The 27,517-nt window shown below is 37.0% G+C and overlaps 1 protein-coding gene across 2 annotated transcripts in view; it reads right to left on the minus strand.

Moving 5' to 3' along the window:
* Window positions 1–1,094: 1,094 nt before the first annotated feature.
* The window catches only part of WDR75 (WD repeat domain 75), a 41,171-nt gene continuing 14,748 nt past the window's right edge, over window positions 1,095–27,517 (minus strand). The window contains exons 5-21 of one of the 2 annotated variants that reach the window (XM_067741229.1): window positions 25,492–25,616; window positions 23,680–23,750; window positions 22,607–22,726; window positions 22,078–22,166; window positions 19,264–19,422; window positions 18,356–18,415; window positions 18,148–18,263; window positions 16,892–17,067; window positions 15,712–15,869; window positions 15,072–15,252; window positions 14,176–14,270; window positions 13,097–13,192; window positions 12,326–12,495; window positions 11,684–11,743; window positions 8,743–8,892; window positions 1,828–1,919; window positions 1,095–1,434 (exon numbers count right to left, since the gene is read on the minus strand). In XM_067741229.1, the coding sequence (XP_067597330.1) occupies window positions 1,230–1,434; window positions 1,828–1,919; window positions 8,743–8,892; window positions 11,684–11,743; window positions 12,326–12,495; window positions 13,097–13,192; window positions 14,176–14,270; window positions 15,072–15,252; window positions 15,712–15,869; window positions 16,892–17,067; window positions 18,148–18,263; window positions 18,356–18,415; window positions 19,264–19,422; window positions 22,078–22,166; window positions 22,607–22,726; window positions 23,680–23,750; window positions 25,492–25,616 (2,123 nt within the window). In that variant the 3' untranslated portion in view covers window positions 1,095–1,229. The other variant, XM_067741230.1, reaches the window with a different exon arrangement.

Below are 27,517 nucleotides of genomic sequence, written 5' to 3' on the forward strand. Positions count from 1 at the left end.
TTCTATTTTTATGCAATATGCAGACTAGGCAAATTTATAGAGACAGCCATATTAGTGGTTGCGTGTGGGGTGGGGCAGACTGGGAGTAATGGGGAGTGACTGGCAATGGGTTGAGTTGTGGGGTGATGAAAATGTTCTAAAATTGACTGTGGTGATGGTGTGCAACTCTGAATATACTAAAAACTGCTGACCTGTATACTTTAAATGGGTGAACTGCATAGTCTGTGAGTTATCTATATCTCAATCTAGCTATTTAAATGAAATGTATAGATCTTACTTGGATACTGACTCAGACATACTTAAAAAGCCACTTACAGCAATTTTGTGAACATTCCCTGAGATGTGCTTTTGTGATGTGTACACTTGTTTTTGCATTAACTTTTTAAATATAAATTTTATGGAAGTGTATCATGGAACTGGAAAACTCTAAATGCTAAGTGGTTAACATGTAGAAATTTCACTACTTTAAGGTAATACAGGAGTCTTGCATTCTTTTCTACTAGCAATGGGACTGTGCTTAAAAAGTAGTTGTTATTTGACTCAGTATAAACAGGCATAACACTGACAGAGTAATACCAGCTCTTCTTATCTGCCAAGGCTGTCATGAAAATTGTATTTACAAGTATAGTAGACAAGACCTTACCCGAAAGATATGTGACCAGATGATGTGAATGTAGAGTTTTTCAGATTTCAGGCAGCTCATATTATATAAAATCCTCAGTGGGGTCTGTGAAATACCACCATAATCAAATCATTTCTCTAAATTTCTCTATGAGAAGAGAAATACTCTAAGAGGGATTAAACAAGACTACAGAGAACCTCATATCAGTTCAGGTCATATTTGGCCACCAAATGAATTTTGAACTTAACATCATCAACAAAACCTTTTGACTTTTTGTATCTATCTATCTCCGAATTGCAGACAGGGGGACTTATGCTGTAAAAATTCAAGTCCCAGCTCTGCTATAGCACCTGTGAAGAAAATATCTAGCTACTCTATAGGGCTGATAAGTGAAAAGAGATGATGTATATAGCAACTAAAACATGATGCAAATATAGCTTAATATTACCAGTCATTTAAAAAGTAGAGCCTGTTAATATTTAACATTTTATGAACAAATAACATTAAAATAGAATTCTGGAATAGCAACATACAACAAAAACAAACAAAAAAACCCCACAAAACAAAAAAACACAAAGTGTAAAACCCTCTCCCTATTCTCCAAGGCTTAAAGAGCAGTCATCCAGCTGTAGTCTACTTTCCTAAATTTTCTCAGTTCCTTTTCTTCAGATTTTGACAACTGATGTATAATGTCTTTTCCCAAGTCTGTGTTATTTGTATCCTGGACCTCTTCAGTGAAGTTATTTTCTTCATCTGAATCAACACTTTCTTTTTCTTCTTCCATACTGACATCATCAGGAATTTCTTCAGCACTTTAACAATAACAGAATAAAATACAATTACTATTAAAAAATATTTCTAAACAATAACTTTCCAATTTAAGGTATCTATGAAAACACAATCATGAACAAAATAAATGAAAATTCTTGTTACTGAATACACTTTAAAAATTATGGATTATTATAAAACAACAGGTAAATTTATAAAACATGAAATTTTGAAACCCTTAAAACATTACCACGAAAGATCTCTGATATTTAGTTTCAATGAATTTTATTTATTTGACTTAGTAATCCTATATCCTTTAACTATAGGTCAAAGCTGAAATAAAGAGAAACACAGGGAAAGGATATTCTAATCAAGGATAACACAAACCATCCTGTTTCTCAAAACAGTATCTAAACATATCTTATGAACTGCCTTACCTCTTAGTCTCCTTAGACAGCAGCAATGAATTTACAAACATGGAGCACAGGAAAGAAGCAGATGGCAGTACATGGGCTGGAGTGTGAAGAAGCTACAGTAAAACAGAAAAACAGGGTTTCATTTAAAAAGATGAAATGCCAAGGCTTTCATCAACAGTAGGCTCTCCCCACAGAAAAACCAAACCGAAGAACTCCCTACTTTTGGGGCTCCCTGGTGGTGCAGTGGTTAAGAATCTGCCTGCCAATGCAGGGGGACATGGGTTTGAGCCCTGGTCTGGGAAGATCCCACATGCCACAGAGCAACTAAACCCAGGCACCACAACTACTGAGCCTGCGTGCCACAACTACTGAAGCCCGTGCACCTAGAGTCTGTGCTCTGAAACAAGAGAAGCCACCTCAATGAGAAGCCTGCACACTGCAACGAAGAGTGGCCCCCGCTCGCCGCAACTAGAGAAAGCACGCACGCAACAACAAAGACCCAAACGCAGCCGATAAATAAATAAAATTAATAATTAAAAAAATAGATTAAAAAAAGAACTCCCTACTTTTATGCAAATAAACCCATGTCAGGCTACAATAATCAGAAATTGTAAGTTTTAGGCCATTTAATTCGGGAATTAAAGTTGCACAGTATATAGACTGGTTCAACGTGCTGGAGTAGAAAGATGTGTGCTCACTCCCTCTTGTGAGAACACCGGAATCACAACTAACTGCTGAACAGTCATCGACAGGGAGACACTGGAACTCACCAAAAAAGATATCCCACATCCAAAGACAAAGGAGAAGCTGCAATGAGATGGTAGGAAGGGCGCAATCAAAATAAAATCAAATCCAGTAACTGCTGGGTGGATGACTACAAACTGGAGAACACTTATACCACAGAAGTCCACCCACTGGAAAAGGTTCTGAGCCCCATGTCAGGCTTCCCAACCTGGGGGTCCAGCAACAGGAGGAGGAATTCCTAGAGAATCAGACTTTGAAGGCTAGTGGGATTTGATTGCAGAATTTCAACAGAACTGGGGGAAACAGAGACTCCACTCTTGGAGGGCACACAAAGTCGTGTGCATCAGGACCCAGGGGAAGGACCAGTGGTTAGTCTCCTAACCCAATGGAGACTGAACCAGGCCTATCTGCTAGTGCTGGAGGGTCTCCTACAGAGGTGGGGGGTGGCTGTGGCTCACCATAGGGACAAGGACACTGGCAGCAGAAGTTCTGGGAAGTAATCCTTGGTGTGAGCCCTCCCAGAGCCTGCCATTAGCCCCACCAAAGAGCCCGGTATGCTCCAGTGCTGGGTCGCCTCAGGCCAAACAACCAACAAGCAAATTAAAGTTTTACCAAGCTCTGCCTACCACAGCAACACCCAGCTCCACCCACCATCATTCCCTCCCAGCAGGAAGCTTGCACAAGCCTCTTAGATAGCCTCATCCACCAGACGGCAGACAGCAGAAGCAAGAACTACAATTCTGCAGCCTGTGAAACAAAAACCACATTCATAGAAAGACAGACAAAATTAAAAGACACAGGACTTTGTACCAGATGAAGGAACAAAACTCCAGAAAAACTAAATGAAGTGGAGATAGGCAACCTTCCAGAAAAAGAATTCAGAATAATGACAGTGAATATAATTAATGATAGTGAATATGATCCAGGACCTCAGAAAAAGAATACAGGCAAAGATCGAGAAGATGCAAGAAATGTTTAGCAAAGACCTAGAAAAACTAAAGAGCAAACACCTAGAAGAATTAAAGAACAAACAAACAGAGATGAACAATACAATAACTGAAATGAAAACTACACTAGAAGGAATCAACAGCAGAATAACTGAGGCAGAAGAACGGATAAGTGACCTGGAAGACAGAATGGTGGAATTCACTACCAGGGAACAGAATAAAGAAGAAAGAATGAAAAGAAATGAAGACAGCCTAAGAGAGCTCTGGGACAACATTAAATGCAACAACATTCGCATTATAGGGGTCCCAGAAGGAGAAGAGAGAGAGAAAGGACCCGAGAAAATACTTGAAGAGATCAGAGTTGAAAACTTCCCTAACATGGGAAAGGAAATAGCCACCCAAGTCCAGGAAGTGCAGAGAGTCCCAGGCAGGATAAACCCAAGGAGAAACATACTAAGACACATAGTAATCAAATTGACAAAAATTAAAGACAAAGAAAAATTATTGAAAGCAGCAAGGGAAAAATGACAAATAACATACAAGGGAACTCCCATAAAGCTAACAGCTGATTCCTCAGCAGAAACTCTACAAGCCAGAAGGGAGTGGCATGATATATTTAAAGTGATGAAAGGGAAGAACCTACAACCAAGATTACTCTACCCAGCAAGGATCTCATTCAGATTCAATGGAGAAATCAAAAGCTTTACAGAGAAACAAAAGCTAAGAGAATTCAGCACTACCAAACCAGCTCTACAACAAACGCTAAAGGAACTTCTCTAAGTGGGATACAACAGAAGAAAAGGACCTACCAAAACAAACCCAAAACAATTCATAAAATGGTCATAGGAACATACATATCGATAATTACCTTAAATGTGAATGGATTAAATGCTCCAACCAAAAGACACAGGCTCGCTGGATGGATACAAAAACAAGACCCATATATATGCTGTCTACAAGAGACCCACTTCAAACCTAGGGACACATACAGACTGAAAGTGAGGGGATGGAAAAAGATATTCCATGCAAATGGAAATCAAAAGAACGCTGGAGTAGCAATACTCATATCAGATAAAATAGACTTTAAAATAAAGAATGTTACAAGAGACAAGGAAGGACACTACAAAATGATCAAAGGATCAATCCAAGAAGAAGATATAACAATTATATATGCACCCAACATAGGAGCACCTCAAAACAGAAGGCAACTGCTAACGGCTATAAAAGAGGAAATCAACAGTAACACAATAATAGTGGGGGATTGTAACACCTCACTTACACCAGTGGACAGATCATCCAGACAGAAAATTAATAAGGAAACACAGATTTAAATGACACAACAGACCAGAGAGATTTGTTATTTATAGGACAAGCCATCCAAAAACAGCAGATTACACCTTCTGAAGTGCACATGGAACATTCTCCAGGATAGATTACATCTTGGGTCACAAATCAAGCCCCAGTAAATTTAAGAAAACTGAAATCATATCAAGCGTCTTTTCCGACCACAATGCTATGAGATTAGAAATCAATTACAGGCAAAAAGACGTAAAAAACGCAAACACATGGCGGCTAAACAATACGTTACCAAGAGAACACTGAAGAAATCAAAGAGGAAGTTAAAAAATACCTGGAGACAAATGACAACGAAAACATGACAATCCAAAACCTATGGGGTGCAGCAAAAGCAGTTCTAAGAGGGAAGTTTATAGCAATACAAGCCTACCTCAAGAAACATCTCAAATAAACAATCTAACCTTACAACTAAAGGAACTAGAGAAAGAAGAACAAACAAAACCCAAAGTTAGTAGAAGCTAATAAAGATCAGAGCAGAAATAAATGAAATAGAAACAAAGAAAACAATAGCAGAGATCAATAAAACTAAAAGCTGGTTCTTTGAGAAGATAAAATTGATAAACCTTTAGCCAGACTCATCAAGAAAAAGAGGTTTTTAAAAATACCAATTCATGGGTCCCACTCCAGGGATTCTGATTTGATTGGTCTAGAGTGCAGCCAAGGCTTTTTCATAAAAAAAAATTTTCCTTATTTTTAAAAACTCCTTGCGAGATTCCAACAGAGTCAAGTATGGCAGCTCACGTTCTGAGGGATGCTTATACTCGCATACACACACACGGCATCACTGTTGTCACTGGCCACAGTGACTGTCCTCTGCAGAATCTCTTGAACCACAAGCAAAGCTGACCAAAAAAAAAAAAAAAGGAAAAAAAGAAAAAGTAAAAGAGGGAGAGGACTCAAATCAATAAAATTAGAAATGAAAAAGGAGAAATTACAACAGACGCTGCAGGAATACAAAGCATCATAAGAGACTACTACAAGCAAGTCTATGCCAATAAAATGGACAACCTGGAAGAAATGGACAAATTCTTAGAAAGGTATAACCTTCCAAGACTGAATCAGGAAGAAACAGAAAATATGAACAGACCAATCGTAAGTAATGAAATTACTTCACAGGTGAATTCTATCACACATTTAGAGAGGAACTAACAACCATCCTTCTCAAACTCTTCCAAAAAATTGCAGAGGAAGGAACACTCTCAAATTCATTCTATGAGGCCACCATCACCCTAATACCAAAACCAAAGATACTACAAAAAAAGAAAATTACAGACCAATATCACTGATGAATATAGATGCAAAAATCCTTAACAAAATACTAGCAAACAGAATCCAACAACACATTAAAAGGATCATACAGCATGATCAAGTGGGATTTATCCCAGGGATGCAAGGATTCTTCAATATATGCAAATAAACCAATATGATATACCATATTAACAAACTGAAGAAGAGAAACCGTATGATCATCTCAATTGACGCAGAAAAAGCTTTTGACAAAATTCCACTCTCCAGAAAGTGGGCACAGAGGGAACCTACCTCAACATAATAAAGGCCATATATGACAAACCCATAGCAAACATCATTCTCAAGGGTGAAAAACTGAAAGCATTTCTTCTAAGATCAGGGACAAGACAAGGATGTCCACTCTTGCTACTATTATTCAACATAGTTTTGGAAGTCCTAGCCACAGCAATCAGAGAAGAAAAAGAAATAGAAGGAATCAAAACTGGAAAAGAAGTAAAACCGTCACTGTCTGTAGATGACATGATACTATACATAGAGAATTCTAAAGATAACACCAGAAAACTACTAGAGCTAATCAATGAATCTAGTAAAGTTGCAGGATACAAAATTAATGCACAGAAATCTCTTGCATTCCTATACACCAACAACGAAAGATCAGAAAGAGAAATTAAGGAAACAATCCCATTCACCATTGCAACGAAAAGAATAAAATACTTAGGAATAAAGCTACCTAAGGAGGTAAAAGACCTGTACTCAGAAAACTATAAGACACTGATGAAAGAAATCAAAGATGACACAAACAGATGGAGAGATATACCATGTTCTTGGATTGGAAGAATCAGTATTGTGAAAATGACAATACTACCCAAAGCAATCTTCAGATTCAATGCAATCCCTATCAAATTACCAACGGCTTTTTTTTACAGAACTAGAACAAAATACATGAAAATTTGTATGGAGACACAAAAGACCCCGAATAGCCAAAGCAGTCTTAAGGGAAAATAATGGAGCTGGAGGAATCAGACTCCCTGACTTCAGACTACACTACAAAGCTATAGTAATCAAGAAAATATGGTACTGGCACAAAAACAGAAATATAGATCAATGGAACAGGATAGAAAGCCCAGAGATAAACCCACGCACCCATGGTCAACTAATCTATGACACAGGAGGCAAGGATATACAATGGAGAAAAGACAGCCTCTTCAATAAGCGTTGCTGGGAAAACTGGACAGCTACACGTAAAAGAATGAAATTAGAACACTCCCTAACACCATACACAAAAATAAACTCAAAACAGATTAGAGACCTAAATATAAGACCAGACACTATAAAACTCTTAGAGGAAAACATAGGAAGAACACTCTTTGACATAATCACAGCAAGACCTTTTTTTGATCCACCTCCTAGAGTAATGGAAATGAGACCAAAAATAAACAAATGGGACCTAATGAAACTTACAAGCTTTTGCAAAGCAAAGGAAACTACAAACAACACAAAAAGACAACCCTCAGAATGGGAGAAAATATTTGCAAACGAATCAATGGACAAAGGATTAATCTCCAAAATATATAAACAGCTCATGCAGCTCAATATTAAAAAAACAAACAACCCAATGCAAAAATGGGCAGAAGACCTAAATAAACATTTCTCCAAAGAAGACATACAGATGGCCAAGAAACACATGAAAAGCTGCTCAACATCACTAATTATTAGAGAAATGCAAATCAAAAGTACAATGAGGTATCACCTCACACCAGTTAGAATGGGCATCATAAGAAAATCTACAGACAATAAATGCTGGAGAGGGTGTGGAGAAAACGGAACCCTCTTGCACTGTTGGTGGGAATGTAAATTGATACAGCCACTATGGAGAACAGCATGGAGGTTCCTTCAAAAACTAAACATTGAACTACCGTATAACCCAGCAATCCCACTACTGGGTATATACCCAGAGAAAACCATAATTCAAAAAGACACATGCACCCCAATGTGCACTGCAGCACTATTTACTAAAGCCAGGTCATGGAAGTAACCTAAATGCCCATCGACAGACGAATGGATAAAGAAGATGTGGTACAAATATACAATGGAACATTACTCAGCCATAAAAAGGAACAAAACTGGATCATCTGTAGAGACGTGGATGGACCTAGAGACTGTCATACAGAGTGAAGTAAGTCAGAAAGAGAAAAACAAATATCGTATATTAACACATGTATGTGGAACCTAGAGGAATGCTACAGATGAACTGGTTTGCAGGGCAGAAATAGAGACACAGGTGTAGAGAACAAAGGTATGGAAACCAAGGGGGGAACGTGGCAGAGGGTGGTGGTGGTGGTGGTGGGATTAACTGGGAGATTGGGATTGACATGTATACACTAATATGTATAAAATAGATAACTAATAAGAACCTGCTGTATAAAAAAATAAATAAAATCCAAAAATTCAAAAAAAATTGCACAGTGTATAAATGATTATTTAAAAATTAGTTGTTACAGATTGACTGTATAAATAAACTCTAACTTAAGGAACTTTATTGCATATAACCCATTTCATATTGGTATAAGCAATTAATTTACACTATTAATATTATAATAAACTTATGTTTCACACTAATAAGTAATTAATAATTACTTACCTCACTAATTGCAGGTATGTTTTCTGTTAAGGGTAGTTGTACCAGTTCATTCTCCAAAGCTTCATTTAACTTGTCATCCTGCTGTTGCTGCCTGTGCTTTCCCAATATGAAATAAAATGGGGTTGTTGGAAGAGTTTCTTCTGCTAATAGCTGTAAGGATTTAAGACAAAGGGAAATAAATTACTTCACTAAAGAAGAGGAACTGCCTTTGAGGCGATAAGAAGTATCACAGGGCTTCCCTGGTGGCGCAGTGGTTGAGAGTCCGCCTGACGATGCAGGGGACATGGGTTCATTCCCCGGTCTGGGAAGATCCCACATGTCACGGAGTGGCTGTGCCCGTGAGCCATGGCCGCTGAGCCGGCACGTCCAGAGCCTGTGCTCCGCAACGGGAGAGGCCACAACAGTGAGAGGCCCGCGTACCACACACACACAAAAAAGAAGTATCACAGTCATAACATGTCCGATGGAAGGAACTATAGAAATTATCTAGTATGATTGTTTCATTTCACAGGTAAAGCAACTGAGAGCAGTCAATTTACTATGTGAAAAGCTAACAGCAGACACTTCGATGACAGAACAAAATGTGCATCCACCACTACTTAGGCCCCCAGTCCTACAAAAATGGCAGTAAACAGGTTTTCAAAAGAGCATAAATCCACAGTACTAAAGACACTGTGTGATGTGGAAAGTGAAAAGTAGTTTGAATGGTGGTAGCTAACTTAGTAGACCTGAGAAAGCAGGATTCTAAGCTGGTGGTGAAGAAAGCTAAAAGCATCCCCATTTATACTGCAGAATCCCGCAAACACTCAAGAATTGGTACTAATAGTAACAGTACCTCCTCTGTAAAAGGCTAAAAAAAAAAAAGAAAGAAACCAGTTAGCCTGGTTGAAGGTCTATTTAGAGAGCATTCAGGTTTCCAGATCTCCTCCTCAGCCCCAGCAGAGGGCTGGCAGTATGTTCCTTGAAGAGCGAAATAAAGTGTGTCTTTAGAAAGGATGGCTTGGTGTGTGGCGGGGCGGAGGTGCCCTCACAGCTGAAGGCAGTTGTGTTCCATAGAGGGTGCTTCTCAGAACACTGGCAGCCAGGTTGACATCTTTTAGGCAAGAATTTGGAAGAATTTTATCTGGACAATTTGACCAATCTAAGAGAAAAAGTCCTAAAAATAATGACTTTTGGAGATTTTCTCATAATAGCTCAGGCAGATAGTGGAGGCCAGAGGTCAAGTTCCATCTAGGTAGAAAACCTCCAAATGGTGATTTTGCTCACTTTTAAATAAGAGCAGATAGCCAAGAGTCATGAGACTTTGATGAAAATCTCCAAAACAGATTGGAAATAAAAACCTAATGGAAATGAACCATGTTAAGAGAGAGAAAAAATAATAGAGGATCAGATGAAAAGAGGAGGAAACCTCTCAGACAACAGGAAGAAAACAAGAGAAAAAATAAGAATATTAGAGAGCACCATTCTAGAAGGTCCAGCAGTAAAAACTAGCAGTTCTAGAGAAAATGAAGGCAAAGAATTAATTCTTCTCCTTAGACAGTTTTTTGATTAAAACCCTCGAAGGGGGCTCTACATTTAACTCAGAGGAAAAGTCAAAGTCTTTTCATTAAAGCCTGTTTTGACTGCTTTATTTAAAAAGGCAAACTGCACTCCACATTCCCTTTCCCACCATTCCTCCTCCCATAATTCTTATTGCCTTCTAAAATACTATATATTTTACTTACTTGATGTTATTATCTTCCTGTTAGACTATAAACACCACTAGTTTAGAGACCTGACTCTTTTGCTCACTGATATATCCCAAATGTCTAGAACATACAGTAATGATCAACAAAAAAATGTTAAACGAATTCAATGAATTTTCAGAGAAAAATAAACAAGTCAGGATACAGATAAAGTATAAGACAGTATCTTCAAAGTTCTAAGACAAAATGATTTTCAACCTAGAACTCTACGCAACCAACCAATCCAATGGGAGAGAATAAAAGCATGTCCAAACATGCAATGTCTTAAATTTACTTCCCATGCACCAATAGGATGTGCTTTACCAAAGCAAGGGAGTGACCAAAGAAGGAGAAAAACTACAGGATCTATTACAGTAGATGTGAATAAACCCCCAGAATGGTAGCAAATGTAGATCCTAAGATGATTACTGTGCAGCAGGTTTACAGGGCAATCAGTTCAGAAAGAAGGTCAGAGGCTCTTGAAAATATTTCTTCAAGACTCGAAAGAATACCTAATATGTCTGAAAATAATGAGAGAGGACTTACAGGGTAGAGATTAGGGGTGAATTAGGTGAGAAGTAAATAGGAAACTGAGCAAATGAAAAAAGAAGGCAATCATTAACTCCAGAGAAAAGAAGTTGGTCACAAAAGGAAAAACAACCTGTTTATTACTACGTGGCTCAGCTATGAATTGTGTTTACATGTTTAAGGATGAACAGTGACCTGACCAATTTATCTATACTGGAAAAATTAGGCGACAGAAAACATATGGGGGTATGTTATGTATATGGCGGGAGTGGTGTGAAAGAAACTTCAATAGATCAGAGTTAACAAATAATACCTAGATCTAAAAAATCCGGAATTAGCAATATAAACATGTTTCTTAGAGATATGGAGGTAAATAAAAACTTCAACTCAAAGAGTTGAGAGTATCTTTGTGGGTAACGGCAGTGGTGGTGATGTTCAAGTTTTCCCCAAGAAGTCTTGTAGAACTATTTGATTCTTTAAATCACAAGCATATATTACTGCTGTTACAAATTGAGACTACATTTTCAAAGAGCACTATCACATCAAACAAAGCAAGTAGTTTCTAAGTATGTAATTTTAATTCCACTTTAGGGCAGGTAAAACATTTTTCTCATAGCTGAGTTCTAAAAGATTATCTTTGCAGGGAGGCAATGTGCATGATCTGCACCACGAGTGACTAGAACATATACCTGTTTGCTTGTTGGTGTGAGTTTCTCTTCTGGAGACTGTGTACTGAATGTCAATAAACTCTGAAAAGAGAGGTCAATGAATGATGCAAAATATAAATTGTAGAGTGCAAATCTAAATGGTAAAGTTAGAAAACGATGTTGACTTTTCTTCTTGATATAAATATATCTGCTCACAGAAAAGTAATACAAGATTGAAAACGTATTTAATAACTGCTGTGACAGTTGTAAAATTGTCCTCAAAGATCATTTTTAAGAATTGGTAATGAAATAAAATTCAACTGATGGGTCAAACTTAAGCCACTGATTTCTTTATGGTAAATCAAATACTAAAATTAAACAAGAGCCATTCTAATAAATACAATTTAAAGTATTCTAGTTATCTTCTAGGTCATCTCTTTTTTGGTGTCACGGAGTGAATGAATGCAAGCAATACTTAGCCCCAAAGGTGTGGGCTAATATACTCCCACCAGTAATATGACTGTACAGAGCACATAAGACGATTTGGCAGGGGAGTGGGAGGGGAGAGAAGGAGTAATCCTTTAATAAAACTATTCCACTTGCCCTGGGCTATTACTCTCAAATAGTAAAGCAACTGAAAATCACACATAAGAGATGACCGCCTTTTCTGAGGTGGATGGTTACCTGTGATTTTGTTAGGAAGTAAAACTGCGATCTGTTCAGCCACTGGTAGGCTTCTGAGGTGAATGATTCAGGGACATCTCGTGGAACAAACACTCCCCACTGGACTTCCTCTCTGGAGATATTTTTTTGAATATACAATGGCCTTGGCTCGCTAGGTCTAAACACAAACACTAGAGAAAAAAAAAAACCAAACAGACAACAACATTTTGCCTGCAAAGGTTAGTTTCAGCCTCAGATTGGCAGATCACACTCATCCTGGGACTTACCCCATTGAATAAATTGATAAGGTCATGATTATTTTAGGCTTTGAGTCAACAAATATCTACTTGATGCTTACTATGTGCCAAGCCGATTAGGAATGAGGGCTTTGAAGATGAAAAACAGAAACAAAAATTTCTGTTTCTGAGAGCAGGGTCAACTGCAGAAAACAGACACCAAAATACTATGGCAGTATTTTGTCTTAAGCACTAGAACAGAGATCTGTATAAAGAGCTTCAAGATCATAGAGGAATGATAAAAGCTCCTTGGGGGATTTAGGAATGCTTCAAAGAGGCAAAATGTCTCTTGGATTTTGAAGGCTGAGTAGCAAATGACATGTTGAAAAATGAGGGATGTGCTGGAGCTGGAACTCGAAAGGAAGGGCAATGGTCAGGCAAATGGCTTCAAATGGACATCTGATTTGAAGGTAAGTTTAAATCAAATTATATTAAAGGTGTTAAAAAGAAAATCTAGGTAATAGACTTCTTCGGTCAAAGAATGGTCTGTACTTACAGTCTGAACCCATGGAAGACTGAGAGACTGCAGCAATATTCTCTGAATTGGGATCAGGTTCCATAACTCTCACATTTAATTTTGCACTCCACTCCACTGGGGGAAAAAAGTGATTCACTTCTAAGAAGAGATTTACCAAAAGCTTTCTTAAGCTTGTTATTTAAACTAGGTACTCAATATTTATTGGGACAATCAATTCTATTATTTTTAGGAAGAGGGATTTTACCATTCCAGATAATACATGGAGAACACACTGACATAATCTGTGGAAGTCTGCACTAAAACGAGGGGCAAGAAGCAGAAAAACAGTTAAAGCAGTGCAACTTCTGTCTGGTGCTTTCCCACTACTGCTAAATGTGGGCAAAATGTTAACCAGAATCACTGTAGAGAATATTTAAAAAAATGTTATCACACACATTATTACAAAGTAACCACAATGTCTTCCAAACATATACTCGAATGAGTAAAATGCCACAAAGTTCACATTTGTTAGGAGGATTGTGATAGGCTACATTCAAATTTAATGCTGTCAGGAATACTGCAGGTTAATATGCATTATGAACTATCAGAAACTTTCCTCAAATTGTTATGAGGATGGATAATATGGAGGGCAACAAAGTCATACACTGAAGACAGTGGAAAAAGGTGAGGATAATGGAAGATGATTTGATGACAATTAGGCAGCTTATAAATACAGTTGACCCTTGAATAACATGGATTTGAACTGTGAGGGTCCACATACATGTGGATTTTAAAATAGCAAGTACTACCAGTAACTGCTCAATCCAAGGTTGGCTGACTCCACAGAGGGCTGACTCTCTAAGTTATAAGTGAATTTTTGACTGCGCAGAGGGTCGGCAACCCTAACGCCCGCATTGCTCAAGGGTCAACTGTAATCAAAGTCTATTATTACAGGCATAGCACTCCAAAGTTTGGTGGTACAACGTACCACATAAAAAATTATATATTCTCTGGGTAAAGATATGAAGATATCATCCAGAAGTCCTAAAATGCCAAAGATTAGTTAATGTCCACTTCCTGTGTGCTTTGTCATCACTTTATAGCAAAGAATATCTTACATGCACAACTGAGCAGATTCCAACAGCACAGAATGCCATTTTCAGTGGCACCAAGAAGGTACTTGGAACAAGTCAATCTCCCAAAGCAAAGGTGCCTAGATTAAAACAAGGAAGTTAACAAGTCAGTTCTAGCACACGTAGTTACAAAGGACTGCAGACTTCCTGCACAGTACTAGCTTCGTGCAATGCAAAGTTTTAGATAGACATGTATGTTTTTGTTCATAATTATTCTGCAGGGAAGAGGGTAAGGAGCACAACAGTAAAGGTTTATTTAGCTATTTTGTTTCTTTAGGAAAACAGATTTGATGACCAATTCTTTTCTCTAATATGCTGTACGGTACAATAATTGACACATATAGAGAAAATGTATGTGAAACGTACCAAGTTATTTAACAAAAACTCTTTTTTATCCTTCTTTGTTTCAAGAGGAAAATCTGCAATATGAATTCTGAAGAAAGTTTTACAAAGTAAACTCAGAATTAGACATGTTGGGAATTAGAAACAGCCATTTCCCATTCTGTCCTCAAATGCCCAAGTTACCGGAAATAAAATGGAAGATACTACTGTTACATTCTCTTGCCATTATTACAAACAATGAAGTTCGAGCCTAACATCGCTTTTATGAAAATACTGAGAAAATAAACATTGTTTGGATCTACTGAGGCTTATATATATCTTCTATTATCGTGTAGTACAACCATGAAAACTAATGCACATGGTTCATAAACCCAGTATTTTTTAGCTTCCCAGCATTTTGGTTAGCTGCTGGCACCACTGACCCACAGGATACCTCTGGAGAAAGCATAAATTAATTACTAAAGTCTATGTAGAAAGACGTGTTTGAATTTAAAAAAAAAGAAACCCAGTACTTCATACTCCCCCAATTATTTACCTACCTTATTTTCCCAGCTCGTTGACAAAATGTACATTTAAGTTCCCATGTCTCCGAATCCCATATTGTAACTATTTCCTCAAAACTAACTGCTAGTAAAGAGCCATCTTCGGAGAAACAGCAGTTAGTTGCTTGGTATTTGTGATAACTACCCACAAAATCACAGGTCCAGCCAACAGCTTTTTCTGTGAAAATACAGACCATAGAAATACTACAAATGCTAGATAATATTTTACGGAATTTATAAGAAATATGGATTAAGAAACAAACACAACAAAAAACCTCCTCTCCAAAATTTTAGTTACAAATCATTGACTGATTTGAAATTTGCGTCCCTTCCAAGAGACCTTGACCTTCCTCTAGTGGAACAGTAAAGGGACTACTGCAAAAGCCCTTTTTACTGTACCCTCACACACTGGAATAACTAGTACACGATTAATCAAGAATGTCATAAAATAAGTAAAGAGTTGGGAGAAAAGGCATGTAAAAATGTAATCTCTAAAATCTTTTGAAATTGGGCAATATCCTATAGAATTAAACAAAGTAGAAAATGTCCTCCCAGAATGGATACAATTCATAAGATAAATATATCAATTCTTAAAACTGTGCACTACATACAGACATATTATATTTAAGTAACTTACTGTATATATCAGAATCATCTGTTAATATCCACACTTTGAAGTGACCATCTTTACTTGTTGTAACCAAGGTGGGGTTTTCAGATTTTTCTGCATTACAGAAACAGAGAGCTGTGATGTGGTCTTCATGTGGCATGTTAACCTTTGTATTGAGAACAAACCTAGTAGGAAGGAAACCAATTTATTTTTGTACCAGGGCAATATGATACACTATCATGAGTATTAAGAATTCCTTACATATTGCACATTTTACAATAGCATCTTTAAGAATGAGCAACTGATATATTATCACCTAGCATGACAATTGAGTGTTCTGTCACTAATGGCCACAGGATGCAAAGAGTTCTAACACATTACCTCTGGCCTCGTGTAACGTACATAACAGAGATGATTATAAATAGTGTCAGCTTACTGGTACAGAATGAGTATAAAACAGGGGTCATCAAAAAATGATACTTGAAAGGCTACTATACTAAACTGCAGGGAAATTGTGTAGAACACAGATACCTCACTCTTTTGAAAATAAGCAAAAAAGGAAATGGCCATGAAAGCCCTTATTTGTGGCAAGACGGTACAGAAAGAACATTACCTATTTCACTGCCCTGGTCAATACTTAATATTTAAAGTCATCCAAACTACCTCTCAAAGCTTGTTTCTGGCTTGACAGAACACTGCCGTGAATGAAAGATTATCTTGTGAAGATTCACAAGACAATGGGCACAAAAGCACTAAGCCCAGTTCTTGACAAGCAAGGACTTGATAAATTGCTATTACAGCCATGGTATGAGAAACTAGTGGGCTCCTTATCTAATCAAGACTACACCACACCACACCTCTACCACCTACCACTGCCATTTTCCCAAAGAAGGTAATATAACACAAAAGAGCTAAGGAACTAAGACCTTTGCATTCTAATCCTGGATTTGCCTGGAAGTAGGTATGTGTTCTTGGGGGTATTACTTCTCCATGTTTCCTTATTTATGCAATGAGGTGACTCATAATTTGGAGGACACCAATGCTTTCTCAGAGCAGAAAGCATAAAGGCTGTATTAGAGGAATAACACCTCCTTCATTTCTCTTAATATAAATTTAACAAAATGAAACATCGTAAAGACCAACAATTGAAACTAGAAAGTCAAATAATTTTCTGCTCTGAAATTAATGTCTATATAGGTAGTATTACCCTTGTGTTTTCTTATTATATGTCCACAGTTTCATTTGCAATTCAAGCTCAGTTTCCTTTTCTTGACGTTGTTCCACCGTTGCAAGCCAATTACCATAGCAGCCAAATGCAGCCTTTGTTAGCTCAATTTGGATCAGACCATAATCATTGATATATTCTTGCTGTATAATATCTAACTGATGGGTTAAAAAAAAATCCAAAATTCTTATTAATGTAAATACATACATGTTAAAGCATTCAAGGAATGGTAATTAACCACATCATAGATACCTTCTGGAATCTACAGTAACAGATTTTTAGGTAAAGAGAAAAATGAACTAATCATTACTTACAGACATCAAAATTGCCATTGAAAACATGGAGCATATTATACAATACCAATTTGGTGGTGATGATTCTTCAATGACCTTAAATTTTAGTAACGACTATGCTCCATTTATATGATACAGCAGAACTTTAGGTTACAGTAATGCTTTTCTTTTGTTTCTAAGAACAAATAGCTTTACATAAAATCTCAAGGCTAGATTCCACATCACTAGAAACAAGGAGAGCAAAAATGAAACCTACAATTTTTAAGAAGTGAAAAAAGCACAACATTTTAAATAGGCCAGCATTTTCTTTATAATTGTTTCTTTTATTGTTTCCTCATCTATTTACTAAAAATGTACTAAGTGCTACTATTTCCAGGCACTGCACTAGAAATGTACAAAGATCAATAAGTTTCCTTTCTTTGAGAGGTTTAAAGGTGTTGGAGAGAAAGAGATAAAGTGTTACAGTGGCTGTGATAGAAATCTGTAAAGGGTACTGTGGGGCACTAAAGAAAAAGTGGAAATTCTGGATTGCATTTACCAGGATTATGGGAAGTGTTCCTCTTTAATCTACACTGAAGATTTTATCTTCAGCATGTACATATGATACTGTTTCACCACAAAGCAGAGACAGGTCTGTATTGTTAATCCATATTCTCATTGCCTATCCTTATGACTCAAAGGCACAGATGTGTGCGACAGTTAATTTAGAGTGTAGTCTTAGAATAAAACAGAGCGCACACAACAGTGCCAACTGGCTTACGTGCAGACTTCATCTGCAACTGTGGCCTCATTAGAATCATGCTATAAACAACTGATAATACTATGTTCAAATAACATAGGCACAGGATCTTGTTTTAGAAGCTATACAATAAGTTACTTGATGCCAGTGGTGCTATAAAGATATTTCATTAGTTTTAAGGCTAGTTAACAGATCAAAAATCTTACATTATATAACTGTTTATCACTTTGGAGAGAATAAAACTGCAAGTGGCCAGGTTTCCCATTCAAAACCAAAGCTTTAGTTCTTGGGTCAATCATCAAACCGGTAAAGATATTTCTGTCTGCAAAAGAAGTGATGAACAATAGCTGAAATCAGACAAATATTCACTTTTGAAAATGTACACAATTCCACATCCACTGAGGTCTGCGATACCTTTCACTAGGCCTTGAATTACTGCGGACGCCTCAAGGTTTCGGTGAATGATTATCATCTCTGTGGGTAAAATAAATAAATAAATAAACAAACATCTAAACATAAATAGGTCAAACCTTCAAGGTTTAAAAAAAAAAAAAGTGAATTTATATCATTCTGAAATATACCAGAATACAAAACAATTGAGTACGTTCAATTTCTTGGAGTGTTACTGGAAAATTAGGAATATATTTTGTGATTTAACAGAAAAACTAGGGCTGGGGATGAGGGCTTTTTCTGTTGGAGTCTCTAAGTTTTCTACTGTGACTATGAATACATTAGAAGTGTTAATTCAGAAACTTATATGCCCCAAAAGAGACGGTTGTTTACTTTGAAATGAGTCACTGCACTAATGGATTGCTCAGTTATGCTCTCTTTTGAAGGGAAAGGAGGCAATGGGCAAGGGATTTACATCCAAGCTGAGGTGTAACAGGATGACCAAATGCTGGGGAGGAATCAGAAGACTGCTCCATTTCTGTCAGAATCCACAGGACTCCCACGCTGAGACGATGGCTGTACCAAAGGAAAACCTCAGAGCATTCTTTCGAGAATGCCATTACATTATGAAAACCTCCTTTATTCCCCCAATCATTCCACATGAAAAGATTTTTAAATATAAGTGGCAAAACAATAACCAAATACATTTAGCCCTACACTTTCATAAAAACAACTCTGGAAATGTTGCATTCAGGTGGCATCTTGGGGCAAGAGGGGTGGAGGAAAGAGGAGAAATGGAAGAGAAAAAAATGCTCGTTAAATCCTATGCTACTCTTAGTTTGAGGTCTCTTATTTTCCATCTCCTACAGATGCTACCTAATTTATGACATTACACAAACTGTATTTCCTCATGACAACAAACTGAGACTTACTGTTATCGGAGTGCGAAGTACAGAAGAGATCCCCTGCTGGAGACACTGAGATATGTTCAATAGTAGCTCCTAAACGGGGGAGGAACTCCTTATTCTTCTCTGCTGCCTCTCGCCACTCTACGAGGACAGACTCACGGCCACCACTCAGCAGACTGCTGCCTTCTCATCCACCCAAAGAAATGAAAAGGACAGTGTTTGGGGGAAAAAACAGGAAGATATAATCGATGTTTTGATTTTTCCTATGTTAGAGAAATAAACTATTTAAAAAAACACGCAAACAAGTGTCTTTATATCTTTTAATACACTTGCAAGACAAAAGATTTAAAGATCACTGGTTCAGGGATTTTTCCTTTCCAGTAACATGTGACTACTTTGTTGCTGACAAATTCTTCTGCCAATAACTAGAAAAACTGGATGAAACAAACATCCTCCAGGCCCAGCTGGCTTCACTAGTAAACTTTTCCAAACATTTAAGAAATAAACCAGTTTTACACTCTTCCAGGTAACAAAAAAGAAAGAACACTTCCCAATTTGTTTTGAAGACCAGCATAATTCTGCACCAAAACTAGCACATCATTAAGAAAACTACAAGCCAATTTCATAACAGATGAAAACTACCAAATGAAGTGTCAGCAAGCTGAATCCAATGATATATTAAAAAGATAAGACATCACTGCAGGGTAAAATTTATTCTAAGCATGTGAGGTTATTTTAACATTTGAAAAATAAACCAATGTAATGAACTCTACTTACAGAAAAAAGGGAAATAGATCATCAGTATCTTAACAGATGCAGAAAAAGTAAAAGATAGAATTCTAGACCCATGATAAAAACTCTCAGTAACCTAGGAATTGATGAGACCTTTAAAATTTCATCAAGAATACTTACAGATAATCTATAGCAAATATTTTAGTGGTAAAACACTGAAAACTTTACCCCTGTGTTGGGAACACCAATACCACTTTTATCCAACATTAACTTGAGGTCCTAGAGCACTGAAATAAGAAAGGCTTAAGAATCAGAAAGAAGTAAACAATAAATTAGATGCTCACAGACAGCATGACTGCGCTCAAAGCAGAGCCAAAACAGTTTATACTGTTAACATTTGCCTTAACTTATAAACAGTTCTCAAAAACCCTATAATTTGTAGTTCATTTACACAGACAACTAATTTTCTTCTATTAACTCTCTCATACCTATACATTCACTGACAACCATGTACTATATTACTTCTCACAAATACTCACATGATTTAAAAAATAACATCAAGAATTCAACTCTCTAATAGCCAAGATGATCTGCAGTACTTCCTATATGAAAGCCATGGCTCACAATAGAGGCACTTGGTATTCTTTTTTGAGTGCCAACTAATCTAATTATTCCTTCTTCCCCAAACCCCACCTGAGAAGGCCAATCCTGAATGTCCCAGGGCTTAAGGGTAATAAGTAAGGCCATCACAGAAAGCTGTGACTAATAACTAGTGTGAGAGGAGGTAGACAAGATAGGTAAGGGCAACAAAATAGAGAAAAGTCCCAGTGACAATATACATCAACGGGTCTTGGCCTTTGGGCAGGGGCCACAGCAGAGAAAAAGAAACTGATCAGGAAGGGCAGAAGAAACCACCTTAGGTCAGGAGAGAATAACAACACTGCCTGAAACATTACAGACATATGTACACACAATGCCACAAACATACTCATTTGTATTTTTGGTGGGGAGGAGGGTGAAGATAAGAGTAGCCGATGTCTTTTATCCATAGGGTTAACACCCTCTTCATTCTTCTGTTCTTCGTTCCCATATGTCACAGCTGTACTCCTGTTGTACTACGCTAAGTATGTCAGGTTGGGTCCCACCCCCATATACCAATCACTGATCCCCAAAATCAAAAGCACAAGTAGGCTGAAGATGCCTCCTGCTTCCTGAGGCTCCACTGAGTTAAACCCAAGTAAGCCTGTAGGAATCTAGAGCAAATGGTACTAAGACTTGTCCTGCCAGTCTCTGGGAAGACCTACAGGAAGAAGAACCACTACTTTCTCTGGGCACATAAACTTCTGGAGCATCTAGCACCTCCCCTCCCCCATCCCCTTAAGGACCAGTCAAAATGTACTGACATAATTTTCACCACATACGTGTGGGGATGCTAACGGTAACCAAAGACAAAATGTACTTCTCCAAATTTCTGTTGAAGGTCATCCTATTTCCAGGGAGGTATTTTTACGCATTATAGCCACTCTCATGCAGCTTAAATGGAACAAAGATCTGAATTAACTTAAAATAGTGAATGTGGCCATCTTACAGTTAAAAACAAACTTTCGAATTAGACCTAGGTCCAAATCCCACTTACGAGACACGTGACCTTAGGCAAGTTAGTTCTCAACTACAAATTTCACTTCCATCATCTGTAAAATGAGAATAATGATGCCTGTTTTCAGAGTCAAGGATTAAATGAGATAATGGATATAAAGCATCAGCAGAGTCATTTGCTCCTGATAAACTGTAGCTATACTTATGGACAACAAGCACTTAGCTACGTGCACATACATTAAAAAAAGAAAAGGAATATAATTTAAATAGGTTTATATTAACAAGAGACTTTTTGATAGGTGTACACTTTGATACTCTGAGGAGCTTTGAAAACTTAAGCATATGGCATTGTGCTGAGCAAAGCCCAAAACACAGGGGTGATATACAAGTGCTTAAAAAAATTCATCTGGCCCATGCAATTCTAAATCTTTCAAACTTTAAGTACAGTGAATTAAAACACTTGGTTCACATACTTTAAAAGTTCATTTTAAGTCTTAAACTTGTACTTACCTGTCACTGAAAAAGCCAAATCCATAACCAAATCATGGTGCCAATGTAAACATGTGTATGTGTATTTCTTTTCATCATCAAAATTCCTCCTATTGGAGAAAACCAAAATTCTTAATTTGGCCAAAGGCATATGTTTATCAAGTTTACTGGTCTTAATGTGCAAAAAGTACTTTCTATTTCTAAACCAGTCACTTCTGCAAACAACAGGCCATCATAGTATTCTACTAGTTCAATATTCACTGTTACTCTCTCTTTTTTACTTAAAGGCTGACAAAAAGTTCTCTTCAATTAAATGATTAAGGACAAAATGGATTTACTCCTAGGGACAAGGGTTGAAGTCCTAAAATAGTAAGTCTATGCAATGAAGAGTACAGTAGTAAAAGAAAGGAAGGATGCCAGCAAAGCATCATCTCTATTATCAGCTGTGGCTTTTCAGTTCTATCCTTTTCCCTGCACCCAGGTATACCTTTTCTGCAGGACTACTCTAAAATAAATAAATGATTGCCAAGCTCTTCAAGAGTTAACTGACCAAAGACGAATTTTGCCATCCCTGTGACCAGTTGCTATGCAGTCTTCCTTCGGGTGACATGCTACACATGTAAAATTGTTCTTAGCATGTTTCTTATTTCTTGATGATGATAAAGTAAACCTAGAAGAAAAATATTTTCCCTTGATTATTAAAGGCTTGGTAAGTGATGTAGTTAGGCAAAATGGAGGTCCCACCCATATCAACCCAAACTGGTGAGCTCTCAGAATTCACTGAACATAAATGCATGATTTTTAAGAAAAATCATGACCAAGAATCAAGAATTTTGTTTTGTAAACATTTATTAACACACAATATAAACTTCATGTGAATAACATTCTACCATAACTTGTCTATGGAGGCCACTGAGAGTGAAATAGAGAACAGACAGTTCTTTTTATAGTTTTCTGCCTGGGCAAAGTTTGTTTCAATTTCTCGTTAAAGCTAAGCTTTTAGCATGAAGTATGGACAAGCCTGAGAAATTATATCTGAGACAACTGGTTAATGTGTCCAAAGATGTCAGGATCCTTATACTGCAAAGGAAAACAAATGTTTATCTTGGCAGGGTAAAAGGCGAGAGGGGACAGTGTAATTTGAAGAGTGACTACTCATGCTTAGCACTAGTTTCTTTAAATACGTTATCTCATTCTCATCCTTACAACTCTATTAGGTAGAAATTATTGCCATTTAAAATACATGTTAATTTGAAGTGTAGTGAGGTTCAATGGACTAATCTGACTCATTTTAAACCCAGATTATACCAAAGCCTATATTCATTCCTACAGCCATAAAATGACAATGTGGATCACCTAGGGAAAACTTTTCAAACCACATCCAATTTTGACATCAAGTATACACAGCAGAATCTAAGTGTGAAAGTGGTTTTGGGGGGAAAAGCTCCCTAGGATTTTGTGACTAATGATTTTAACCCACTGTGGGTTAAAAACTCTACCTCATCTTGTGGTTTCACAATTACTTGTAACATGAAACAGCTTTGGGTCACAGGTATAAGGATGAATAAAATTTTAATGAACTCTTGAGTAAATAAAATAAAGCCATCAAAAAGGAATTCTTACCTTGATGTTGTTTTCTTTTTGAAAAAATAAACCGACAAGTAAAAGTCCCGTACTGCAGCAACATACTCTCCCTGGTATTTCAAAGAGAAGATAACATTCACAAAAATAGTCAACACCCTTTAAGAAGAAATATTACCATAAAAGTTAACATGGGAACAATAAACTTTTGGAGACTGAGAGTACGTTAGTATGAAATGATATACTGGGTTGGCCAAAGAGTTCACTCGGGTTTTTCCGTAAGATGTTACAGAAAAACCCAAATGAACTCTTTGGCCAACCCATATTACAGTTTAACTATGGAAAGGATACTCTTACATTTACAATAATCATAGAAAATTAAAAGATGAAAGTAGGTCCTAAATCCTAAAACCAGACTCTCTAAGTATAATGATTAAACTTTTTCCTATTAAGGCATAATTTATACACCACAGAATGCAATGTTTGACATGTGTATAACCATGTAACTACCATCACAATCAAGATTTAGGACATTTTCTTCGCCTCAGGAATGCTCCGTTGTTCCTCTTTCCAGTCATTCCCCAATGCTCCCACCCCTGTCAGCAACTATTGATTTCTATCACTGTAGATTACTTCTCTGCCTTTTCTATAACAGAATACAACCAGAATGGTAAATACGTTTCATGTCTGGACTGTAGCTCAACATCACCTTTTTGAGATTCACCCACGCTTTTATGTGTATCATTAGTTCCTTTTTATTGTGAAGCAGCATCCCAATGAATGCATATGTATCATAAATTGTTTACTCTCTTATTGATGAACACTTGGGATATTTCCATTTTGGAGCTATTATGAGTATTAATTATTCTTGTGCATGTCATTTTGTGGTCGTGTTTTCATTTCTCTACCTAGGAGTGGAACTGCTGGGTCACAGTAAAGGCATATGTTTAACTTTGCCCCATATCTTTCCACCACTCAGTACTGTCATTCTTTAATTTTATCTGTTCTAGTGGACGTGAAGTGGTATCTCACTGTGGTTTTAATTTGTATTTAACTGACGACTATGATGCTAAAGAATAATGATGTTTATAATGTTCAAGTGTTTTCTCTACTCTAAGAAATTAAACCTTTTCAGAACAAAGCCAAAATAATGCTACAAAACTTAAGACTAAAGAAACAGCCTACCACAATGATATACAGGGGCTTTTGATGGTACTTGATTTTAATAACTTACGTGATTATTAACAAGGGATGGCTAAATAAGTCATGGTATGAACATCATACAGTCATTATTTCTGATGAACATTTAAGTACGCACTCATGCTGCAGTGTTAAGTGAAGAAAAAAGATAAAACCCTCATAACTATTCAATTTGAGAAAAGTTATTTTATACATTTAGGAAAAAGTCTAGAAAAAATTCCTCAAATATTACCACTGGTGAGATTTAATTTCTTCATTATATTTTGCTGTAATTTCAAAATTTTCTATAAGGGCGTGTTATTTATAGACATGGAGGTTATATTTTCAAAAGACACATATCTATAATCAAAGCATTTAAGTGGCTTCTACATGGTACAGGCTAAGAAGTATAGTACAAATGCCAAAACATTGATTTCTTTTGGGACAATCATATAGCTTACAAGAGCAAAAAGACACAATCTACAAAATTAGGTAGTCCTAAAAAAATCTATACTACAAACACATGCTAAAGTAGTAAGACAGATTTCTTAGTTACTAACAAAAATATTGTAACTCAAGGCAATATTAAATCACTATAACATAAAATTCTCAGAGGAAAGACTGCAGGAAAGAGATTTTATGTACAAAAAAGAAAACCAACAAAGCAAATTTTACCTCATTTCCAAAGGCAATGCACTTGGGTGACTGGTTTATATAATCCAAAACAAAGGAGAGCTCCTTAGCTTCTATTTCCTGACTTGATGATTTTGGTAGTTTCACTGAAACCAGCTGAAATACATCTAGCCAAAGGCAGCTATATTAATATAAAGCTTCTCTAGAGAAAGTGAAGATGTGCATTTGTTCATATAAAACTGTTAATTAGTACTCCAAAGTTAATTTGATGCTAAGATCATAATTCTAGGCTATCTGAACAAGTTGTGCTCTTCATTTGAATATACAAGTTTTAACTGGAGGGCTAATTCCACAACTCATATACACACACACACACACACACACACACACACACACACACACGCTTCATATATGTAGAAATAGAAAACAACTGGTTTTACTGGTGCATACTGCTTTCCAAAGTACTGAAACGAAAAAAACGAAACAAAAAAACCCCAAAGTACTGAGATGAGCTTTAAGATGGAGATGGAATATGATACATTGGTGAACTGAGCAGCCAAAAGCAACAAACCATCTGAGAGCTTTCAGAAATGCTATGGGCTCGCCACACATTCATAGAATAAATCTCCTTTTCTGTAGAACTGGCATGCTCTTCTCTTTGCATTCCATTTAAAAAATTTCTCTTTAAGGGAAAACAGCTATATTTCACTATGCTATTTCCTTATCCTCCTAGACTTTATAATACACTGTAATACACTGATCTACCATTTTTTGTTTTCCAGCCTGCTTATTATATACTCTGAACTCAATTCTTCTAGCCTTTTCAGTCATCTCAAACTTTACATGCCTAAATTCTGAACTCTTATTTTCCTTTCTGAACTTAGTCTTCCCCCACTGCCCACTGGAGGAAATGGCACCACAATTTACCTAGTTGCTCAGACTTAATCCTTGAGTCACCTTTGACTTCTCTCTCATGCCCCACATCAAACCAGCAGCAAACTCTGCTGGCTCTATCTTCAAAAGACATCCAAGATTCAATAAATTCTCACCACCTCTGCCGCTACCACCTAGCCTAAAGCCATGATCCTGCTTCATATCCTAAGTGTTAGGAATAGTGATCTCTTAACAGCTCTTCCTACGCCCACCCTTGGACCTCTTCAGTCTCTTCTCAACACAGAAGTCAGTGTTCTATTACTACTAAGTCAGATCATGTCCCTCATTTGCTCAAAAACCTTCAATGGTTTTTTGTCTATTCAGAGTAAAAGTCAGAGTCCTTCTAATCGCGTACAATGCTCTACATTATCCGTTCTACTTAGGCTCACTCCAATCCATCCTCCCTGCTATTCCTCAAACACGTCAGGAATGCTCTAGAATATGCTTCTCCAACACAGCTGCACAGCGTATTCTTCTTTCTCCCAGGACCTCCCCGATCACTTATTTAATATGTATTCTTCCAGTGTTGCCTATTCCCGTCCCCTGCCTTATTTTTCTCTAGAACACCTGTCATCTTATTGTATTATATGACTGATCTAGTAAGCTTAATGTCTGTTTAGTTCTCTGCAACCAGAACAGTATTTGGTACATGGTAAATGTTTAATTAGCTGGTGAATACATTAATTACAGTCAAGAAATGACACCATATAACGTGTAAATAAAAGGTTCATTTGTTTTTAAACCAGAGAAGCATATTTCAATATGATTTATACAAATTTCTAACAGAGACTCTGGTTTTGGACTGTGGAGCAAAGATGAAACAAATAAAGGATATGTTAATATATATTTTGAGATGCCAGTCACAGGGAATCTTTTTTAGCCTTATTCACATTTTTATATAGTAACTAGATTTTCACAGGCTGAGTGCCCACGATGTGCCGAGTACTGAAGAGTAACACTAGATTCCACCATGAACAGAATTCCGATTACATTACAGCATTTGAAGTTTCCAGTTAACTCCAAAAGGCTAATGACTTTAGATCTGAGTGAGACTTACTTTAGATCTACAGTTTTCTATACTGGCTTGCACATTAGACTCAACTGCGGGAATACTTAAATAAACAGACAGGCCCCA

This window comes from Pseudorca crassidens, chromosome 6 (genome assembly GCF_039906515.1).
Source record: "Pseudorca crassidens isolate mPseCra1 chromosome 6, mPseCra1.hap1, whole genome shotgun sequence".
Classification (NCBI taxonomy): Eukaryota; Metazoa; Chordata; class Mammalia; order Artiodactyla; family Delphinidae; genus Pseudorca; species Pseudorca crassidens.